The sequence below is a fragment of the Parasteatoda tepidariorum genome, chromosome 7 (assembly GCF_982258835.1).
Source record: "Parasteatoda tepidariorum strain Cologne lab strain chromosome 7, Ptep-v5.0, whole genome shotgun sequence".
Lineage (NCBI taxonomy): Eukaryota > Metazoa > Arthropoda > Arachnida > Araneae > Theridiidae > Parasteatoda > Parasteatoda tepidariorum.
Genome location: NC_141761.1, coordinates 58662244 through 58682738, shown reverse-complemented (window position 1 = coordinate 58682738; position 20495 = coordinate 58662244). Strand labels below are relative to the sequence as shown.

At 26.8% G+C, this 20495-nt stretch overlaps 2 protein-coding genes across 5 annotated transcripts; one reads left to right on the top strand and one right to left on the bottom strand.

The window, feature by feature from the left end:
• Positions 1 to 461: 461 nt before the first annotated feature.
• LOC107453812 (tRNA wybutosine-synthesizing protein 2 homolog) lies at positions 462 to 15933 on the bottom strand. 4 transcript variants are annotated; one of them, XM_016070771.4, is made up of 6 exons: positions 15799 to 15933; positions 13810 to 14002; positions 11299 to 11449; positions 10502 to 10611; positions 9220 to 9377; positions 462 to 854 (listed from the first exon to the last, which is right to left on the bottom strand). In XM_016070771.4, exons 2-6 carry the CDS (start codon positions 14000 to 14002, stop codon positions 477 to 479), a joined length of 990 nt encoding a protein of 329 aa, XP_015926257.2. In that variant the 5' UTR covers positions 15799 to 15933; the 3' UTR covers positions 462 to 476. The 4 variants fall into 4 exon arrangements, with proteins under 4 accessions (XP_015926257.2, XP_015926255.2, XP_015926256.2 ...); XM_016070769.4 differs by having other exon boundaries at positions 15545 to 15840; XM_016070770.4 differs by having other exon boundaries at positions 15602 to 15839.
• LOC139426021 (guanine nucleotide-binding protein G(I)/G(S)/G(O) subunit gamma-12-like) lies at positions 15912 to 19359 on the top strand. Its single transcript, XM_087167882.1, has 2 exons — positions 15912 to 16119; positions 19017 to 19359. The coding sequence occupies exons 1-2, from the start codon at positions 16028 to 16030 to the stop codon at positions 19120 to 19122; spliced, it is 198 nt and encodes a 65-aa protein (XP_087024008.1). The 5' UTR covers positions 15912 to 16027; the 3' UTR covers positions 19123 to 19359.
• The last annotated feature ends 1136 nt before the right edge of the window (positions 19360 to 20495 follow it).

Sequence of the window (20495 nt, the reverse complement as noted above, 5' to 3'; positions counted from 1 at the left end):
GGGCCATATCACAGAAGTCAAAGATTTTTCACGGCCCTGATTTTTTCCAACAAAATTCAAAGACTTTCAAGTATTGTGGGAATCCTGCTGCTTTGCTTATCCATAGGCCGTTTGTTATCCAAGGCAAATTAACCACAAATGTAGTAATGACTTGGAATTTTTAATTAATAATGCATCTACATATTTACAAATAGCTTACACCATAGCAAGCTCCATTAAGAATCTTGAAGCCACGACTGGCTAGCAGGAGAACTGAAGATCAATTGACTATTAAAGCGTTCCTCAGTACAAAGCGCTCTTATGATATTAAAAATATAACGAAAATTTCAAGTAAGACCGAACACCTGCTATAGTATAAAAAATCACTTTTATGCACAAAAATCGAACTTTTTTTAAAAAAATCTCTTAAGCCAATACATAGTTTGCAATTGATTTCCAATTAAGAAAAAAAAAGACACACTTTTTTTTATACCATATTAGATTTTAACAAAATTTTTATTAAATATACATATAAGATCAACAACTAAATGATCAATATGAGGTGCATATGACTTTATTCTAACAACATTTTGAACACTCACATTCCATTTTTCCCCATAGAGTTCATATAAAATAGAATCAATAGTTGACCGCACATTTTCAGACCATACAATCCATTCTCTTTTCAAAGAAGATTCACAATGGTCATTATCAGCGCGTGAACAAGATTCAGTCTTTATGCTTGAAGTCACGTTTCCATGAATATGCAAAATTCCTCTGCTTGGTTTTAAGGCTCTGCAAGCAGTTTTCCACCCATTTTCTGAAGACGGTATAAGTCCTAGATTCACGCGATCTGCAACTTTTTCAGGGCACACCTAGAAAAAATTATTTCATTAAAGAAATAAAAATATATATTGAAGAATTGAATTGATTAAAGTTGATGAAATAAATTGACCTATCAAGGTCACAAAGGTTGACAACCAGAGAGCATTGTAGAGGAAATTAGGGAATTAATTATAATGCAAAGATGATTCCCAATCCCTTACATTGACCATCTTTTTATTTTTGTTCAACAGGTTATTTATTGGGAGTTTAGAAAAAATTGATAAAGATTTCTAGAATTCTAAATTTTTAAAAAATTTCAGAAAAATTGCATTAAAGTCAATTTATTTGTCAAAATTAACTTTGTACAAGTGGGATGATTAAAAAAAAAAAAAAAGACTTAACTCTTTGTAAGTGCAATTTTCATGTTTTTAATGTAACGGTTTTTTTCATGTTTTTAATGTAACAAGCAAAACCAGTTTGTTATTATTAATAAAGTGAAAGAACTATCCGTTATATAGATATAACGTATTTAATCTTTGAAAGGTTATGTACAACATGGTGTATTTAACTACTGTCTAACTGCCATTGCAATCATCCATTTTAGATGTTTGTTTTTAACCTGACTAGAATTTAAGTTCCTTCAGATAATTAAAAAATAAACTAATTTTCAAGAAGGCCTCATTGCTATGTGCTTCTGAATATCATAAGTAAATATTTTATTTATTGCTCAGAGCTGCTCAGTTAAATAAAATAAAAAGTAATAATTTTTTTATATACATGATAATAGGAGAGGGCAAAAAAATTTAAGCAGTGCAAAATACAAGATACAAAATTCAATACTTACTAAATGTCTTTATAAATTTTATTTTAATATAAAATTTTATTAAATGTTAGGAAAAATTAATTAACATCAACAGGATAAACATTCAAGAAATAAAAGGTTGGATTATGTCCCTCAAAGACCAGCTTATCTTGTGGGACTGCAATGTATTAATCTTCTGCTTAAAAAAAAACTGCGTCATTACTTTGAAAAAAAAATTCTTACGAAATATTTGTATTTTAACCCCGAAGATTTATACTGAATATCTCGGAAGAAAGTTGGTTTTCGGTGCGAGAAAGCAAACTCGTACAATCTCAAAATTAGTTCAACTTTGACAGATAGAGGACCAAAGTTCATTTTCAATTTAACTGGTTTTATATGATTTTAATTACTCTTTAACCTGTTTTTCTTTTCTTTTTTAAACTTTTTAGTGAATGACGATGTATGAAAAATTCAAGAAAAGTAGAGTTTTGTTGTAAAGCCCTTCACAAGTCAGAAAATGGAAAAAACAAAATTATGATGGATCAGGCTGTGGAATCAGATTTTAAAGTGACTGAAATGAGGGACTGCCAGACAAGATCATGAAATAGATTGGCTGGAAGGACTCTTCAACAGAAGGCCCAACTCCAAACCGTCATGCCAAATATGCTGATTAATAGTCAATGGTTTAAAATATTAAGCAATTTTTTTAAAATCTGAAATGCTAATTTGTGGTTTCTGATGAGAATGATTTTGGAATTAATTTTTTACAAGTATAGTAAAGTTGCCAATGCAGATCTTCTAACTTTCAGCAATATTTAAAATTTTAGTAAAAAAACTAGACTTGTATGTGGTTCTGAAATTTTGCAGCATCTGGGCATTGGATCTTTTACTAGGTTACAGGTACCTGGTTAAAATTTATTTTATAACCCAGAAGAGTATAACAATTGTTCAAAACATAAAAATCATCCAATTTTTTTTCTGAGCCAATATTTTACAAGATATAGTTCTCCAGAAATTTATTGCTTCACTTATATAAATAAAAAGTTTTTATTATTAGATTTTTTTAAACTATTTTTTTAATAATAAAATTTGGGATAATTGTCCAGATATACAAAGGATTAGCATATATCCCCCATACATCCCTGAAATTAACAATTAACTAAGCAAATGCATATTAAAGTTTTACCAGTAGTTAAAAATATCACAATGTAAATCTATATTACTATAGGTATCATAACTCATGATGTCAAACTTTTCAATACACATCCATCTAATGCCTTAGAAATAAATATATCTTGAAGGAAATCATGTACATGAAAAGTGATAATTTAGGCGACAATTACAATAGTTCATTACAGATGAGGGTCACTTTGAAATAGCTCAATTGCCCTTAAAGTATGCACAAATAGGCTTTTTATTGATTGAAACACGATAAGGGAGGAGCCTAACTTATGAAAATTGATAAGTAAGGTACTAATAATACTAATGTACATATTTGTATATGTAATATTTGTATATGTAATATTTGTATATGTACATATTTGTATATTTAAGGTGGTCATTAAGGAATAGTTGAACACTCAGTATAACAATTAATAATATTAAAATAGAACTAACATAGTTAATATCCATGTTAATGTTAATATAACCATGTTAATGTATTTAATATTGAAGTTCTCCAATGATAATTTTTTTAAAAATGTATAAATTTCAAATATGTATAGCCTAAAAGTAATGAAGAAAGTAAAGTATTTTATTCATTCATTAATAATTTTGTTTTATGAAAAAGTTTCTAATATTTGATGCATTTAGAAATTGAATATCTTTTGAAGCAATTTTTGAAAGAAAACATTTCAAAAATTATTTATGAAAAATAAGCAATTACTTCTTTTCAAGTTATCTGCTAAATACAGAGTTTTAACATATATAACTTTCTCAAACAATTTTCCCTGATTTACCTGGGCTACTATTTTTTCTGACAGTTTGCATGTTTTTACTGATAAAGGGGAAGAGGAGAAAGGTCCAAAATCAGTAAAAATATGCTTAGGCAATTATAAGGAAATAATTATAACTTTTAGAAGTGACACCAAAAATTGCCACATTGTCAACTTTCTGATAGGGCATAGTTCTCTAATCAAGTTATTAAAAAAATTAAATTAGCAAAATAACAATAATTAAACAGATCAAAATGAATTGGGAATTAAATGTAATATATATAAAACATGGTTAAACACTGCCAATCAATCAAAATTGTGCAAAAGAAAAAATATATAAATAAATTGAAATTTAAGTCAACATATATATTTAAAGAAATAACAAAATAAGATTTAAAAATAGCTCCGGACAATTAATTATTAAAATAGATTGATAATCCAATCAAAGTATAAAAACAGAATTAAACAAAAATTAAGAACAAATTTAATTTAAAAACAATAAGTCAAAATGGAAAAGCACTGAACAGCACTTAAAATCAAAATTGTCTTAATTAAACAATAGAAATAAAAATGTGAGAATTTAAATACAAGAAAAACGAATGAGAACAAGAAAAATGGAAAATAAAATAAGATATGAAGATTTGAGGTTTATTATGGGGACTAAGTTCAGACCAAGAAGAAGATATAATTTAAAGTTTATTCTTGCTTCCATTAGTAAAGATTTGGATTGTTTTATGCTCTAGAAAATTTAAATGTTCAAGAAAATTCAATTGGCCTGTAGAGGGTTTTAATGAATGTAAATTTTGTGTTTTATATTATTTCAAATAAAAAAATTTTAAACAATAATATTGAATACCTAAGTTTATTCTTGAATTCTAATATTGTTAAATCTATTAAGGAATTGAAATATAATTTTATAATTTGTGTAGTTGACAATGCATCTAATAATTTTTGCTTAATTTGCAAAAAGTATTTTAAACATTTAACGAATAAAGAATATGAAAATAATAATACCTTTGTCAAAAGTAACAATTCTAAAAAAGAAATTGCGAATAGAACTTTAGCTTTGTCTAAAAAATTGGTATAAAAATCAACAGCATTAATTATCCTTATTTATTTCCAATAGTTAAATTTCCCAAAATACCATTTAAATTTAGATTTGTTACTTGTAGGTAGTACTGGATGTTATAATTAAGTTTCTGGAAAAAAGTTTTTAAATATTTAAACATTACAATAAAATTAATAGTATTCTTACCTGTGATTTTAAAAATCTATTCTCGAGTACACCATTCAATAATTTAAAAACTATTTGTTTAGAGATTTTTGATAAATATTTGATTTATGAGGATATAATTAGGAAGGATTGAATTAATTTATGTATGTTATTATGTAATATGTATGTATGTTATTATGTAATATGTATGTAAGTTATTATGTAATGTGTATGTATGTTATTGTGTAATATGTATGTATGTTATTATGTAATATGTATGTATGCTATTGTGTATTATGTAAACATTTTAATTGGATTATACGATGAAAGAGATTTTAAGTTTAATGTTATTAGTTTAACAAATTTTAATTCCAACTTTATTTCTAAAATTTTTAAAAATATTCTGATTAATCGAATTCTTTGGTTTAAATTCATTTGTAATAATAAAACATATTTTTTCTTTCAGCTATTAAGAATTTCAGAATTACTTTGGATAACAATAATTTTCCTTTTTATTATTGTAATTATAATTTTTTAATTTAAAATGTCTGAAAGGAATTAAATTAATTTGGTCGATATTGAAGCCTGCATAAGTAGACCTATACGGCGAAAAATAGGATTTTTTGTTCCTTATATGGCAACACTTTATTTTCATGATTCAGGAATTTTGCCTTGTTGAAGTTTTTCGAAAGAGGTCAGCACTGTTATTATTTAATTTCACTTTAATGTTTTAAGAATTTGACAATTTACATTATTTTGGTTTTTCTAACTGGAATTTCCTCTTTGTATTTTTTATATGTAGAGGTGTCCGTTTCCTTTTTTTTTCTCAGTGTACTTTTGACTTGTGTCATTGTGTTTCACTGGATTTAATTTTTATTCCATTCCTTGATTTTTTGAGGTATTGTATTATTGTCTCATTTTATTTTCCATTATGGGGCGTCAGGGCACTGCCGGTTTTTATCTTACCACAGACAACAGAAAGGTTTCAGCTTGTTGACAAGGCAGTGTGCCCTGATGAAGCGCCATTTTTGCTAGCATGCATATCTTCAGATTTAAATTCTCACATTTTTATTTATATAATAGATTGTTATTAATAATCGATAATATGTATTGAAAAAAGGATGAGAAAGTGTTAAATTAAGAGCAGCAAAAAATTCATCAAAATATTGCTTATATACCTTAATGAATTTTCTATTCGAACCAGCAATACAAATAAAAAAAATTGAGAAAACAAGGTAATGGTGCAACAAATCCATCAAAATTGCATTAAAAATAAATTGCGAATCATATAAAATAATATTTAAATAAAGAAATTAGCATAATTAGCTGGACTTAATAGAATTTAATAATTAATAATGTCAAAATGGATTGCAAACAAATGTAACAGTGCTAAATTAATAGCTCCTAAAAATCTATCAAATTCATGGTATTTTAAGCAAAGTACAAAATAACACCAAGTTCAATAACTAGATTGAAAATAATTGAAAAACAAATGTAATAGTGTTCTCCTGTGAGGAATCAATTAAAGTAACAATAATGAATAAATATGCTAGTAAATTGTAACAAATTTCAATATTAATAAAAAAATTATTAAAATATGATTTATTACCATTTGACAATTACTGCTGAAATTAATTGAAAAACAAATGCAACAATGTTACAATGAAGAAAGAAGGTGACAATGCAGTTTTACATTTAAATCAGGAAAAAACAAGGTACAGGTTGAAATGTGCAAAATTTAAGATGAACAGGCAGTACCATGATTTTTCAGCTATAAATCATGTTTTTCTACTATTTTTCAAGTCCACGAATACTTTGTTTTTGTGTTTTAATAAACATCTAAAGTGCTAATTAGGACTGGGCGATACATCGATGCATCGGAAAACATCGATGTTGTGCAATCATCGCCGATCCGATGCTTAGACTGGCCTCCTTTTCGAAGCATGTTTTCCGATGCCAGTTTGACATCGATGTTTCCCGATGCCGCGAAGCACGATTCTCCCTCTCCAACATCGATGTTCGCAAGCACGCGCGATGAGCATTTCCCCCCGATCATGCGGCGACATCGATTGTCGTGACGATATTTTCCCCTATGTTTCTTCCTTCGCGAAGCATCAAGTAACGATGTGCTCACACGATGATTTCCGATGTGACTAGACGATCTTTCCCCTTGTGTTTCTTCCTTCGCGAATTGTCAAGTAACGATGTGCTCACACGATGATTTCCGATGTGACTATAACTCATCGCCAATGAAAGATGAAAAGGTGTTTCTTCATTTCGTGTAAATCCAAGAAAAGAAAGTGATTCTCGGAGGATTATTTATGTTTTGTTATTTGACAATACTTTGAGATCATTTTTGTCTTGTTGAAGAAACGATCGTCTGTTTCGATAAGACTTTTTATTTATTTACTTTTTTACCTATTTATTTTTCTTTGTTAAATCTGAAGAATTGCATTCCCTCAATATGGATAAAATGTTTTCATTAATAATTTTATATAAAGCTGCAATTTTGCATAATGACCACGTTTTCAATTATTAAAAAATGATTATTATTATTGTTAGAAAATATTAAAAAAAAAAATCTAATATTTTTGCAAAAAATCTTTGCAAACGAGGTTTTGAACCGACAACTTCTCAAATGCAAATTTTCTTTTTAAGGCAGTCGTTTCGTTTTTATTTCTTTAGCATTTTCTTTTTCGACATGACTGTTTTTTGATCTTTCTTATTTATAACAATTTTAATAAGAGTGTGCAGTTAAATTTTATTTCCACGAAATATAGTTTATCAACATAATAATACATTAGGTCATCAATAATTTTGAAAAGAAATTTTCAAATAATTGATTTTTACAATATTGAAGCCATAATAATTTCCATAATATCCTTTTTCAGGAAATTTTGTTTTTATACTGGTTTTTCTCAATTTCCTCAATTATTGAAGGTTACTACCTTCATCATAAAATATCAAATCTAAGTTTTCTAGCTTTCTCAATCCATATATATATTTTTTTTATCTTTTTCTATTACGTTTTTTATTTTTCTGTTTATAAAGATTTTTAAAATGTTGGCTCAATGCACATTTAAAATTTTATTTTTATAATTGTATCTATTTTATTTTTACAGTTGGCTGACATAATTCGTTTATCCAAAGATAATTTTATGTAAAAATGATTTTAATTAATTTTTTTCATTAGTAATAGTCGAAAAAAGTTTGAATTGTAAGGTATACAAATTTTTTTAAAAAATATAACTTTTTATTTTAAAATAAAAAAGTTAAAAGAAATTAGTTGAATAGTTTCTGAAAAATAAATTTAAAAAAAATCAGACTTTTTGAAATCCAATTATGAAGTCAACAGTAATTTTTTTTTCATGCACTGCACTCTATCCACAAATATCAAATATTAATTGCTAAAATATCCATGTTAAGATAAATTTATTACAATATGAGAGCTGAAAAAATGCACCAATTTCTTCTAATTTTATTTTCTAGAAAAATTATTTCTTAATGTAATAATTTTTTAATGTGTTTTTGTCTAAGATACCTAACCATCTTTAAGAATGTTGAAAATTAGCGATAATTTTTGTTGGCTAAGGTTGAAATACTATTCTTTTTTTTTTTTTAATTCATCCTTAAAGATAATTTCTCATTTTTTTTAAGCTGCATGTAAAATTTTTATGAATTATTCGTTTCACTAGTTAACTATTTATTCAATACCTATAACTTTATTGAAATTAAATACCTATGAAATGAATATAGTTCGTATAATGTAAATTTGATGCATTTTGGCAGATTTTCATTTTTCTGAATATCCCCCTTGAAATCTTACTCTCCTTTTTCCACAAACACACAAAGTTTAAATTCTAAAAATCTAATATATATATTTAAAATTTTAGATTTAGTCTTACTTTACAGTAGCATCAAATAAAAAAAAAGTAAAGGTGTGCAAGAATGCAAAATTTGGCAAAACCAAATGTGAAATAGTAATGTGACATCGCGATGTATCGAAACATCACGATGTTTGAGTGGCGATGCATCACGATGCTGAAATCTTAACATCGCCCAGTCCTTGTGCTAATAGTATAACCATCTGCTAGAAATCAGAATGTTCATGAAAATATTTAATTCAGAAAATCTCTTGAATTCTGGGTTGTGCTCAAAGCCACAAGGGAAAAAAAAGGTGATGGAGATTTATTTCTTTTAAAACTCCAATACATTTCATGTAATGACAATTCAGAATCAATGAAAAAGGGAACAATTTGTGAAATTACATTATCTTAAGGCATTAAAGAGTACTGGATTTAAAAAATAAAACACAATCAACTCATTTAAATTTCTCAATAAAATTATTATATAATAAATTATACAAAAAATTATTTATTCAAATCATATACATATTTTATAAAATAATATTAAAAAATTTATTTTAAAAAATAAATGAAATTATATATTTGAAAATAAAAATATACTTCTCTATTATCTCCATAATGAATAACACATTTATTTTTAACCCCATTCAAAATTAAGTTTTTAGATAGAGCTTCCACAGCATGAGGATTCCATTCACAAGCATGCACTTTAGGTGCTTTGGCATGCACAAGGAAAGGAAGAGTAAAATAACCTATTCCTACAATATACAAATGCAAGTAAGTAATTTTTTGAATAAAATAATTTTTCAGTATGAAACTAAACAACATTCTAATTTCATATAATAACCAAACAAAAAGAAACAGAAAATTTTAATTGCATTCACACAGATTACCATTAAAATTCATGTTTATTAATGAGGACACCAAAAATTAAGACTCAAACTTAACTGAAATTTCATACTATGATATTAAATTATTTTAAGTTTTGATTCCTTCATAATGATGTAATTAAGTACAACAATAACAAAACACTAAGGTAACAAATTATTCTAATACGATCAATATAGTAAAGTTGTAAACATGGCTTAAAATTTCGATTTAATCTAAAATAAATTGAAACTAACTATTGTCATAATATTATTTAGATCCGAAATCGTATTCTAACCGATAAACAGATTTTTACAACAATAAAAACATATTACTGTATTTACGCATTTCTGAAGACAAACTTAGTAATGAGGGCAATGCACATACATCCTATTTTTTGCATCTTTGATTTTAGTTCATTATGATTTAATTAACTTGGAATAAATATCAACGTAATTCCCTATTTCTTATTCATTGTAATTTCCTCGTTAATGTATTCCATATTTCTTACTGTATTAAGACTAAAAACTGGATAAAAATAAAATTCCTTTTTGCTGGGTCTGGAAAATCTGTCCACGAACTGAGCCATTGCTGGGTACCTAGTACATCTCTAATAAAAAAATTTTTTAAATGGTTTGATCACAAATATGGCTTATCAAACTTTTTTAAAACCTTTAGTCTCACATTTTTAAATTAAAGGGTAGTTTGAGCAAAATCTAGGTTTGAAATAAATTATAAAATGTAATATCTCTGTTATAATAAAATCTATCAAGGTGGTTTTCTTTTTATATTTTTGCTATGCATATAAACTCACTATGTTTCCTTCCTTAAAGATTGTTTTTCTTTAAATGTTTTGAAGTTGGCATCATTTTTTCTACAGTTTCATATAAGAGTGATTAAATAGATTGCATTAAAATGAAGAATTCAATAAATACAATTTTGATCCAAAAACTTAAAAGACAAATTTGAATTTGTTTGCTATATTTCAATCAATAAAACAATTATACATTATTACCAGCATACATATCAACAATTGTTTCTCCTTCGCAAGAAAGCTGAGCTATTCTTAATTTTTCTGATATATTACCAGCACTAAACATGCAATGTTTAACATCATAAGCATACCTGAAAATAGAATTAACCATTTCAATGAGTAAAAGTAAATTAGTATTCAAAATTTTTTCATACAATTACAAAAAGCTAAACAGAAGTATAAAAAAAAATTTAAAAACACTTATTTCTGAAACAGAACAATAATATTCACAAGTACTATTTGCAAAACCTGTTGTTTCTATAACAGATGAAAACTATTCTGATATAACAAGCAATCATGATAAGAACAAACAATCATTAATAAATATTTTAAAGATTAAAAAAAATATTTTTAAAACTTGTAAGCAAATTATTAATAAAAGAAGAAATTTTTTAAATATCAATTCACATTGATAATTTCAATGTGGGCATAACATCTGAATATTAATGAAGTTCAGTGTCTTCTCACAGCCAAAGAACTACTTTACTATATTCAACAAGCATAACACACTACCCTACCTACACAGAATAATCAAAGATGACCAGAGTAAAATATCAAGTTTTGAATCATGTTATAATGTTACTAATCTACATATATAATTCACGCTTATTTAAATTTATCAAAATATTATCATGCTATACAAAGATAAATTATACATTTTTTATACAAATGCAGTAAATACAGTAAAAACGAAAGTTCAATCAAAAATACCTCTGATATTTTATGTTCACAAATTCAATCAATCATTAATTCCTATTTTTAAAAAAAACGTTACTTACTTAATTTTATTATCAGTATGTACAACCCATGAATCAGAACCTAATAAAAACTCAACACGAGGGCTTCTGTAATTATCATTACAAATTGAGTTCTTTCTGGCGACTCTGTTACATTTTAAAGTATCAGCAACTATCATCCACAACTTATTACCTTAAAATAAAAATAATTTATTAATAGTTTTATATAATACAGCTTAAATATTTCATTATGACAAAACTTTTGTGCGCCATCACAGACAAAAAACATATTATTTTCTAATAGTAGTAAAAAGAACATAATGTGAAAAGGAACAGTAGTAAAACAAAAGGCAAAAGTGTCCATCTATCCCTGAAATATTAATGTTTTGAAATAATCTGTGCTTTCCAAAACTTGAAAATGCCAAACAGGTTGCTACATCAAGATAATTGATTGTAAATTATAAAAATCAGAACACAAAAGAACGGTTTTATTTCTTACAAAGTTGGTTCTTTTAAAGGAAATCCTACTTTTTTCCAGGACGGTGAAAGAAACAGTAAAAAAATAGAAGAAATATAAAAATACTAAACAAAATTTGTTTAAAATTTTAAAAAAAATTAAATTGAACTTTAGAACGGATTAAATATAAAATAAAATTAAATGCGTTTGTTGTGTTATGTCATGTCTTGAACACATTTTTTTTATAGAGATCTGTTGTTTTTCATGTTGCATACATATTTAAATGAAATACTACAGAAAAATAATAATATTGAAAGCAGACTTCTATTTTCAGTTAAACGAAAAATATCTCTGCTACAAAATCTTTCACATAGTTTCTGATGGTGATAACAAAACAACTATGATGATGACTGACTTTTCAAGAATAAGAAATAATTTTATCAGCTAAGATCCAGTATTGGTGCTTTGGCTGAAAAATGAATTTTGCCAATTCAGCCAATCTTGCAAAACCTCACATTAATAATTTGACAAGAGAACAACTCCCAAAATTAAGTGAATTAAGGCAATCCAATAATGTATGATGCTAATGTAAAAGTGGTTGTAGAAAAAAAGATTAACAATTGATTTTTAATTTCCAGTTGTCATGACATTGAATAATAATTGGTTGAAAAAATTGCATTGAAATAAAAATGTTGCTATTATAAAAAGAAAGATTTTTATTTTAAAAAAAGAAAAGAGAATTTGACAACAGCTCATTGTGTGAGGTTGAATTATATTGACATAAAGAATTATTTAATATGAGTATAAATACAAGAAATAAATTAAATTAAAATGCTACGTAACTTTGTTGCTACAGGACAGTGTGAGTTTAGTGAAATATTATAAATTTAATTTAAGTAATAAAATAAATTTGTTTAAAATTTGTTTATTAAGATTAATATCTAACTTTAATAGGAACTAATTCATATAAATTTTTCACTGAAACAAAAATTGTCATGATATTAGTTTTAATCTCTGTTTAAAATCAGTAAATATTTTGTTAACAAAAACTTTTTTGCATTGACCAATGAGAGAATTAAATAAGTATTTTCATAACATCCCTCACATGCCTCTTACAGGTCACAGTCATGTGTTTGTGTTGTCAAACTATTGTGAATCATTTTAAATTGATAATTACATTGTACTGTTAACTTTTAGGAAATTGTAACATGATAATGATAGAAAAAGGACAAAATAATCTTAGGATTTCGATACAGATTTCATATAATAATATATAAATTTTATGTTAAATCACTAGCAAATAAAATGAGAATCTTAGACAATTTTGAAACTACAGTCGGACTTCTATTTAACATAGTCGCTAAATCTCAATAATAAGTTCGTAATATGGAAAATTCGCTGAATAGAAGATAATCTTTTGAAATACTTAAACAACACAAAACAAGTTTTAAATTCATAAACACTAGAGTTAGATAGATAGATATAATTAAAATAGTAATTGATACACCCTTATCTTGTAACCTAGTATATACTATTTATTTTATAAATTTTAACCATAAAAGAAATCTGCATGGAAAGCAAGAATAGAGCAAAACATTGCCCAGTGTTACAATATCATGCTACATATATTTTCAACTAAAAAAAACTCAATTTGTGTATAAAATTATAGCTGCATTTATTATGAAAGTAATTTTAAACATACTTTAATGCCACATGCGTTCTTAAATTTAATTGCTACTGATAAAATCCGCTAATTTTGTCGTGAGTTTTTCGTTTGAAATGCAAACAAAAAGGGAAAGGGATTTTACTGCCTTCTCCAAAAGTGGCTTTGAACATCAATTCAAGGTCATTTCCCCCATAAAATGCGTTAACAAGATTGAAATGTTCTAAAATATTTTGGGAAATAGTGAAAGTGGATATCAAAGAAAAGTTCGTTAAATACAAAATTCACCACACTATTTGTAAGTTATTTTACAAAGAAATTTCCAAAATATTCTTGGTTCCACGAAAAAAATCACAAAATAGAGAAATTCGCAAAATGGAAGTTCATTAAACAGAAGTTCGAGTGTATATTAAAAGTCATAAATGGTTCTTACCAAAAGAAGACCATAATTCAGATCGAAAACTGTAAGCTGGCAATAACACTAGATCCCCATGCTTTTCCCATTTAGATGGAATATCATTCGGAAATTCGCAACCACTACTTTCAAGCAGTAGCTCACCTAATCTCAGATGTAAAATTTCTTTTGGACTAGAACAATGCTTACGCTTCGCATATTTCTTTGCCATCTAGAAATAGAAATGTCATTAAAGAAAGAAAAGAAATTTTAAAAATATTGCTCATTCTAAATTTTCTAGATTTTAATTCATTGAGAAACTATTATTGTTAAAAAAAATTATGTATTATACTATTTCAATATTATTACTTAAAATTTCAATTTTCATTATTCATAAAATTTTATTAATTCTGATGAACTGTGAAAAATAAGATTATAAGAGCTATAACTGTTTTGTTTAACTGTATAAGAAAAGATGGACAAATCTTAAAGAGGGATCACTTTCTCTTTGAACTAAAGTTCAATTTGCTTAATTTCATTTTTACACTTTTGAATGATACGAGAGGATAATTTTTTTAAAGACAACGTTTCAATTTTAGTATGCACGCGCGATTTCTTATAATTGAAAATAACTCGAAAGAATCATTAAGAACCCAGAGCTCATTCTAGGCAGGGTAGACAGGGCACAGCATCCTGCTGCCCTTTTAGTAAGAAGAATCCACCCTGTTGCCCCTGAAGTAAATTAGTGCTCTGATGTAATAGACTCCAGACCCTTTTTGCCCTTTCTTTTCTCACCTCTTCTTTATTTTTCACCCAAACTTTACAATGGATTTATAAAACTTTTGTTATTTTCAACTTGTTTTATTTAGTTTGTCATTGCTGTCAATGCATAGATTTATATGGGAAAAGAAAAATAGCCATCACACCCCCTTGTTGCACTTGTCTTTGAAAGTTTGCAGCTACTTCCACTATCATTAAATCATAACTACAGACATTTAAAAACATACGTTTATTGTTTTATTAATATATGCATGCATTTTAAATAAATTACTAAGCTAATTAGCTCATTAACTCGATATATATGTTAATTTATTAATAAAAATTAGTAATTAATATGATTGCTTTGCTACTTTTAGTAAAGTTGAAAAAAAATTTATTTTACTAATTGACAATGTTTTTTAAAAGAACGTGTAAAGCCCATAGAAAGAAATTATTGCCTTTTTAGAATAATAATGTCCTTTTTTTAAACTTTTGCACCCTGCCCTTTTTTCTGCCTAGAATGAGTTCTGAAGAACCCACTTAATTGTGTGTTAGAAAAGTTTAGATTTGTGCATGAATTACTGTGATAATCCAATTTCAATAGCCATATATTTGAAATATTTTGATGAGAAAGAGAGGTAGGAGAAATACCCAACTTTTCAGTTCAAGTTGCAAGTGAAAAATTATCTTATTCTTTGAAATACAGGAAGATATCCATTATCGGTGATTTATCTAAAATTAGCTTTGCTAAAAGCCAAACTAGCCCAACCTACTATTAGTTTTAAAACAAATGAGTGAAAGACGTTAGAGAAAGTTATATTAAATATGAGGATATTCCCGTATCGTGATCTGTTACGCCAACTACAATCGCCAAGATGCCAAATAGATTTTATTTTAATAGATATGCGCCAATGAATAAAAAAGTTAGTAGTATTTTTTAAGGAGAAAGGAATTAATCCAATATTAATCTAAATTTAAAAAATGAATTCAATATAAAAGCTAGACATTGTCATACCAATAATGGCTAGAAAAGAATAAACCTTTAAAATACTAATAAAATCTTAAAACTCACTATATTTTTCACTATATATGATTTACTATATAAGATTAAACAAATAGCAATGAAATGTAGTAGTTATTAAAAAGATATGGATTAGAAGTAGGTGATTTTAAATAATCAAACACATTATCTGGAGTATAATCAAATTAAAAAACTACAATCAGTTACATAAAAGGAAATTTTCGTTAAATTAAAAAATGTAAACAAACTCGGGCATGGAGCAGACAGTTTTTATCTTTTCATTTCATTTCAAATTTATCATAATTTTTTTTTTTAACTACAATAAGAAACCATGGATTTAACTGTAAAGCAATTCAACTGTAACCACCGACTATTTTATTTTCTGTAATTCGGTGTTTTGTTTATGACTTTCGATTCGTTAGTTTAGAAAATTTAAGTGATATTCTAGCTGTGCATTTACTTTGATATATTCTAAACATGTCTCAACTTCAAAATCTTCGAAAACAAGTGCTGCAACTAAGACAAGAAGCAAATATAAGTCGAATGCCTGTATCACAAGCTTGTGATGAGTGAGTATATAATGATGACCACCTGAAAGGTGTGGTCCATTGGAAGCTTTTTTTCATATACATTTACTAGTTTTGTCATTCCAATGTTTCAAGCGTGTGTATGCATTATTCTTTTCAAAGTTGTTTTTATTTTCCACTAATTTCTTCGAAATTTAAACTTGTTAATAGTTGATAAACATTAAGCGGCAAGCAGACAACAAATCTTTTCATGTATACATATGTTCATGGCAAACGTAATCTTTAAGCATTATTTATAGCAGCGGTTCCTAATTTTTTTCGTATATGAAGCACTAAATGATTGGCCTTTTTTGCAGCCGAACCCTGAGACATAATGAATAAAATTTGTGAGCAATTATGAACATGTTAATCGTCTCTTGAATAATGAACATGTTAATCGGTACCCAGTGGATTTTCCAAAGTCGTCCCTCTACAGAAGATCAAAATAATGCTGTCGTCTTCGGATCATCCTCAAGGATGTTTTCCAGACTGTCATCAATATCTCATTGTGCTACATACCAACATATTTATCGAAAAGATGCGATTGTTTTTCAAATATTTCTGTATTCTGAGCTGTCGTGCAAACTACAACTGCTAATGCGCCAAGTGTATTTTAAACTTGCAAATTTAAAAAAGGAAGCAAGGTAGAGGTTTGCCCTGCACTTCAAATGTTTGTGGATGCTGAGTATTAAGTGTGTAGTGAGAGATGCCAAGATGTTTTTACAGCAATCCAAACATTTTATTTAAAACAAAATGATTGTAAATATGTACATATGATAATAAATTAACAAAAACATGCAGTAGCACTTAAATATCCCAGTAAATAAGACCCCTGTAGCAGAATTTTTTTAAGCTATCTGTGTCAAAACTCTCTAGCACTAATATCTTTCTGCATGATGCTTTTAATAATAATAAACATGTATGTTACTAATTTAAAATAACAAAAGTGCTGTGTTTACAAAAAAAATTTTTTTAAGCTGAACTTGTAATAATTTTTTATGATAAAGAAATAAAGAAAATAATTGAAAAATACAATTAAAAAAAACACAAAATCGGGAAAATAATTAAAAATCATGAAATCCGTAGTAATTCCCGAAAAAAAAAAAGATCACTGGCGAAATCATTCGAATCGGACTCTTCAAATTCGTGTTTCGTTTCGAAATTAGTTGTTGTAATAAATAATATCATATAAAAAATATCTTGTTTAAAAACTATGGAGAAATCATTAGCAATAAGTGCCAAACATTCGACAGAATTATAGCCTTAAAAGGTAAATATTCAAATGCACGATTCGAATTTTCCGTATTTTTCCGATACTATAGCTTAAATTGAGAGTGTCAAAAAGTGATTATCTAATTGCATGATTCAAATATTATGTAAAAATTTCTGTAGAAAAGAAAAGTAATTTTTTTTTAACTTTTCAAAAGAAAAATGTTTTTTCAAGAACTCGGTAACGTTCTGCGACAATGTCACTGTGATTCTGCCACGGGGACTAAGACATGATCATTTGATCAAGCGAATAGCAAGCTTGAAGTTAAACAGAAACAACAGGTAGTGATATGAAAAGATCTCAAGTTATTTATACAAGAATTTTGGTTTTGTCATAAATAAAAGCAATTCAAAATACACTGGACGTAAAGTCTATCATTGTTAAAAGTGAGGAAATAGTAACAAGTTTAATACAATGTTGAAATCATAAATCATGTTACTCTTTCAATGTAAAGGTCATAACTTAGAAAGTTTTTTGTATCTTGATGAGGTAGGAAATGTGTTCGTAATACAATTGAAGGTTCGACTGTTTAACCAATATATTTCAGGCAAAAAAGGCAGCTGCAGAAGAACCACCAAGTTTTGGCTACTTCTGGGCAGTAACTGAAATAAAAAAGGGGAAAGGAGAAAAAGCGAGAAACTGAAAAACAGTCACAGAAAGGGGCCAACTCAAAAAGTATAACTCATATCCACCTTAGGCATATCTGTGGGGAAGCTTGAGAATTTTTCCCAAACTTAGCTTAGTACTTTTAGCTATGAAAACTTAATGTATATTTATGGCAAAAATAAAAATTGTGCCATGAAACATGAAAAGTAGGAATAAAGTATTATTTGGGTATAACTGAAAAGTGGACTTGATCCCTTGATGTTTAGTAATCAACCTAATATTTATTGCATCTTTAGTTATAATTTAAAAATAAAAGAGATATTATGAAAGGTGGTTTTTAACAATTATCTTGTGTTATGGAAGATATCATAACAAAAATTGAACTTCATCACTAGATATATTTCTTTATAAACCTTCACTGTAGATAATTTTCTAGAAATTACTTTAAAGTTCAATTAATCAGGTATCCTGATTTTTTTTAAGAATAATAAATAAAAAAATCACATTTTTTTTATTTAAATCTGATTTTTTTAAATTGTATTTCTAATACACTGTAAGAACTTTGATTTATGATTAAAAAAACTTTATAAATGTTTAATCAAAATTAAATTAATATTAAAACTATATTATAACAATATTTTAGAATCTCTAACTACCTAAAACAATTTTGTATTTACATAGCTTTAAATGCATAGCAACCATTTTGAAACAAATGCATAATTGAAAGGTAAAGACTAGATGAAATAGAGAATTTAAATCCTATTTTTGGCACATTACGATGATTTCTTTTTAATATAACCTCTAAATATGCATTTTCTACCTATAAAATATAATATAGATTTTAATTCCGTGCTTTTTCAATCAAAAGGTAGAATTTTAATTAACATTTGTATTTTTTTGTGAAGAAAATTCATTGATTTTTTGTTTAAATTAAATTAATCATTTCTACTCGACTTTAAACTTAAATATTTGAACCTGTGTAGGTAATTTATATTATTAATTCATGCATTATCTTTTGTTTTAGTTTGATGAAATACTGCTCTGAGCACCAGAAATCTGATGTTCTTGTCTTTGGAATTTCTCAATCCGAAAATCCTTTCAAAGAAAATAAAGGATGTATACTTATTTGAAAAAGGTGGGAAAAAACAACCTTTTCTTCATGGACTTTTTTTTCTTTCAATTTTTTGCTAGAAAGAATGTGCGTCAATGTTCTATTTTTTGCTTATTGCATTTATAACTTTATTCACAGTTATTCCATTAAGTGCCTCTGTCAAGCAAAGATCTACATTCCTTAAATTATGTTTTGAACTACATATCTATGCTTTGTAATATATTTTTTCAAATGACAAAATAAATTTTTAAATTGACATCTTTGTATTTTTATCATTATATCTAGTGTGCTAGGCCTATGCTTTGCAGTAATTGTTTTTTGGCATAAAACTTTTCTACAAAAGTTGAAATCATAATCTGATATTTTCGTTTTCCAAACAAGCTGATATATAAAATATAATTGTGCATGAAGCTGATTGAAACTTTTAACAAATCTCTTTACTTGTTATTTATAATGCTATATGCACTAAAAATTAGTAGATGTAAAAAAGTAAATAAGTTTAGACACTAATTTAAATATGTTTAGTAAAATATATAAAGTATTAATTTGACTCAAAGAAATGTGTTATTATTTCCAGAATCTTGGTTGTCGTAGATAAAAAAATAATTGATCTCAGTTACCATGGTAGACAAAACTTGTTTTAGCATTAGTTAGGTAGCGATAATACTATGGCAAAATAACTTTTTTTTGGTGGAATCTGACTGAATAAGTGAGATAGCTTAGTTAGTGCATTGTTCAGTGTGAAGATAACATGGATTCATTTGTGTAAAATACTGTAAACAAGACAGAAAAATTAACACTTAGTAATATTTTTTTAAAAAGAAAAAATATTGAAAAAACCCCGAAATTGCTTTGCCTGAATATAATTTTTAAAAAAAATTCACAAGTACAAAACTCATGATTGAGTAAAAAGTAACCTAGTTTCAATTCTCCAAGCATTGCTTTTCAGTTTGTCTTCCAGAACTTAAATTTGCAAGTTCTAGAATTTACCAAATATATGTAAAAAACTGCCTAGTAAAAAAAACACTATTTTAGATTCTTTATTAAATATTTTCAAATTCTCAAAAAATAACTGTTGAAATACTTTGCAGAATATTTTTCCAAACATTTGGTCAACCATATATTCGGCAAAAAAGGCCAAATACCAAACAGTGGCCGAATATTCCTTACCAAGAATCATGCTCTTTTGCTTACAACTTTACAACTCTGGGCAAAAAAAAAAAACTCAGTTCTATTATTTTTGTTTAATTACCCCCTCCTTGAGAATTTCCTCGAAAATATGTGTACTCAATATGTTATTCAGCATAAATGCAGGTATATGCTTGTCTTAATTGTACAATTAATGAGAAATTTGTTGCTAATTTTCAGTGTTTCTTAATATTAGATTCATTA

What these genes read in the sequence shown, in the direction of transcription:
- LOC107453812 (XM_016070771.4), bottom strand. Translation starts at nt 14,002, where the DNA reads ATGGCAAAGAAATATGCGAAGCGTAAGCATTGTTCTAGTCCAAAAGAA. An exon ending in CATACTGATAATAAAATTAA is followed by an intron (nt 10,612 to 11,298) that starts GTAAGTAACGTT and finishes TTCTATTTTCAG; the next exon opens with GTATGCTTATGATGTTAAAC. An exon ending in AATTGTTGATATGTATGCTG is followed by an intron (nt 9,378 to 10,501) that starts GTAATAATGTAT and finishes TGTATATTGTAG; the next exon opens with GAATAGGTTATTTTACTCTT.
- LOC139426021 (XM_087167882.1), top strand. Translation starts at nt 16,028, where the DNA reads ATGTCTCAACTTCAAAATCTTCGAAAACAAGTGCTGCAACTAAGACAA. An exon ending in GTATCACAAGCTTGTGATGA is followed by an intron (nt 16,120 to 19,016) that starts GTGAGTATATAA and finishes CTTTTGTTTTAG; the next exon opens with TTTGATGAAATACTGCTCTG.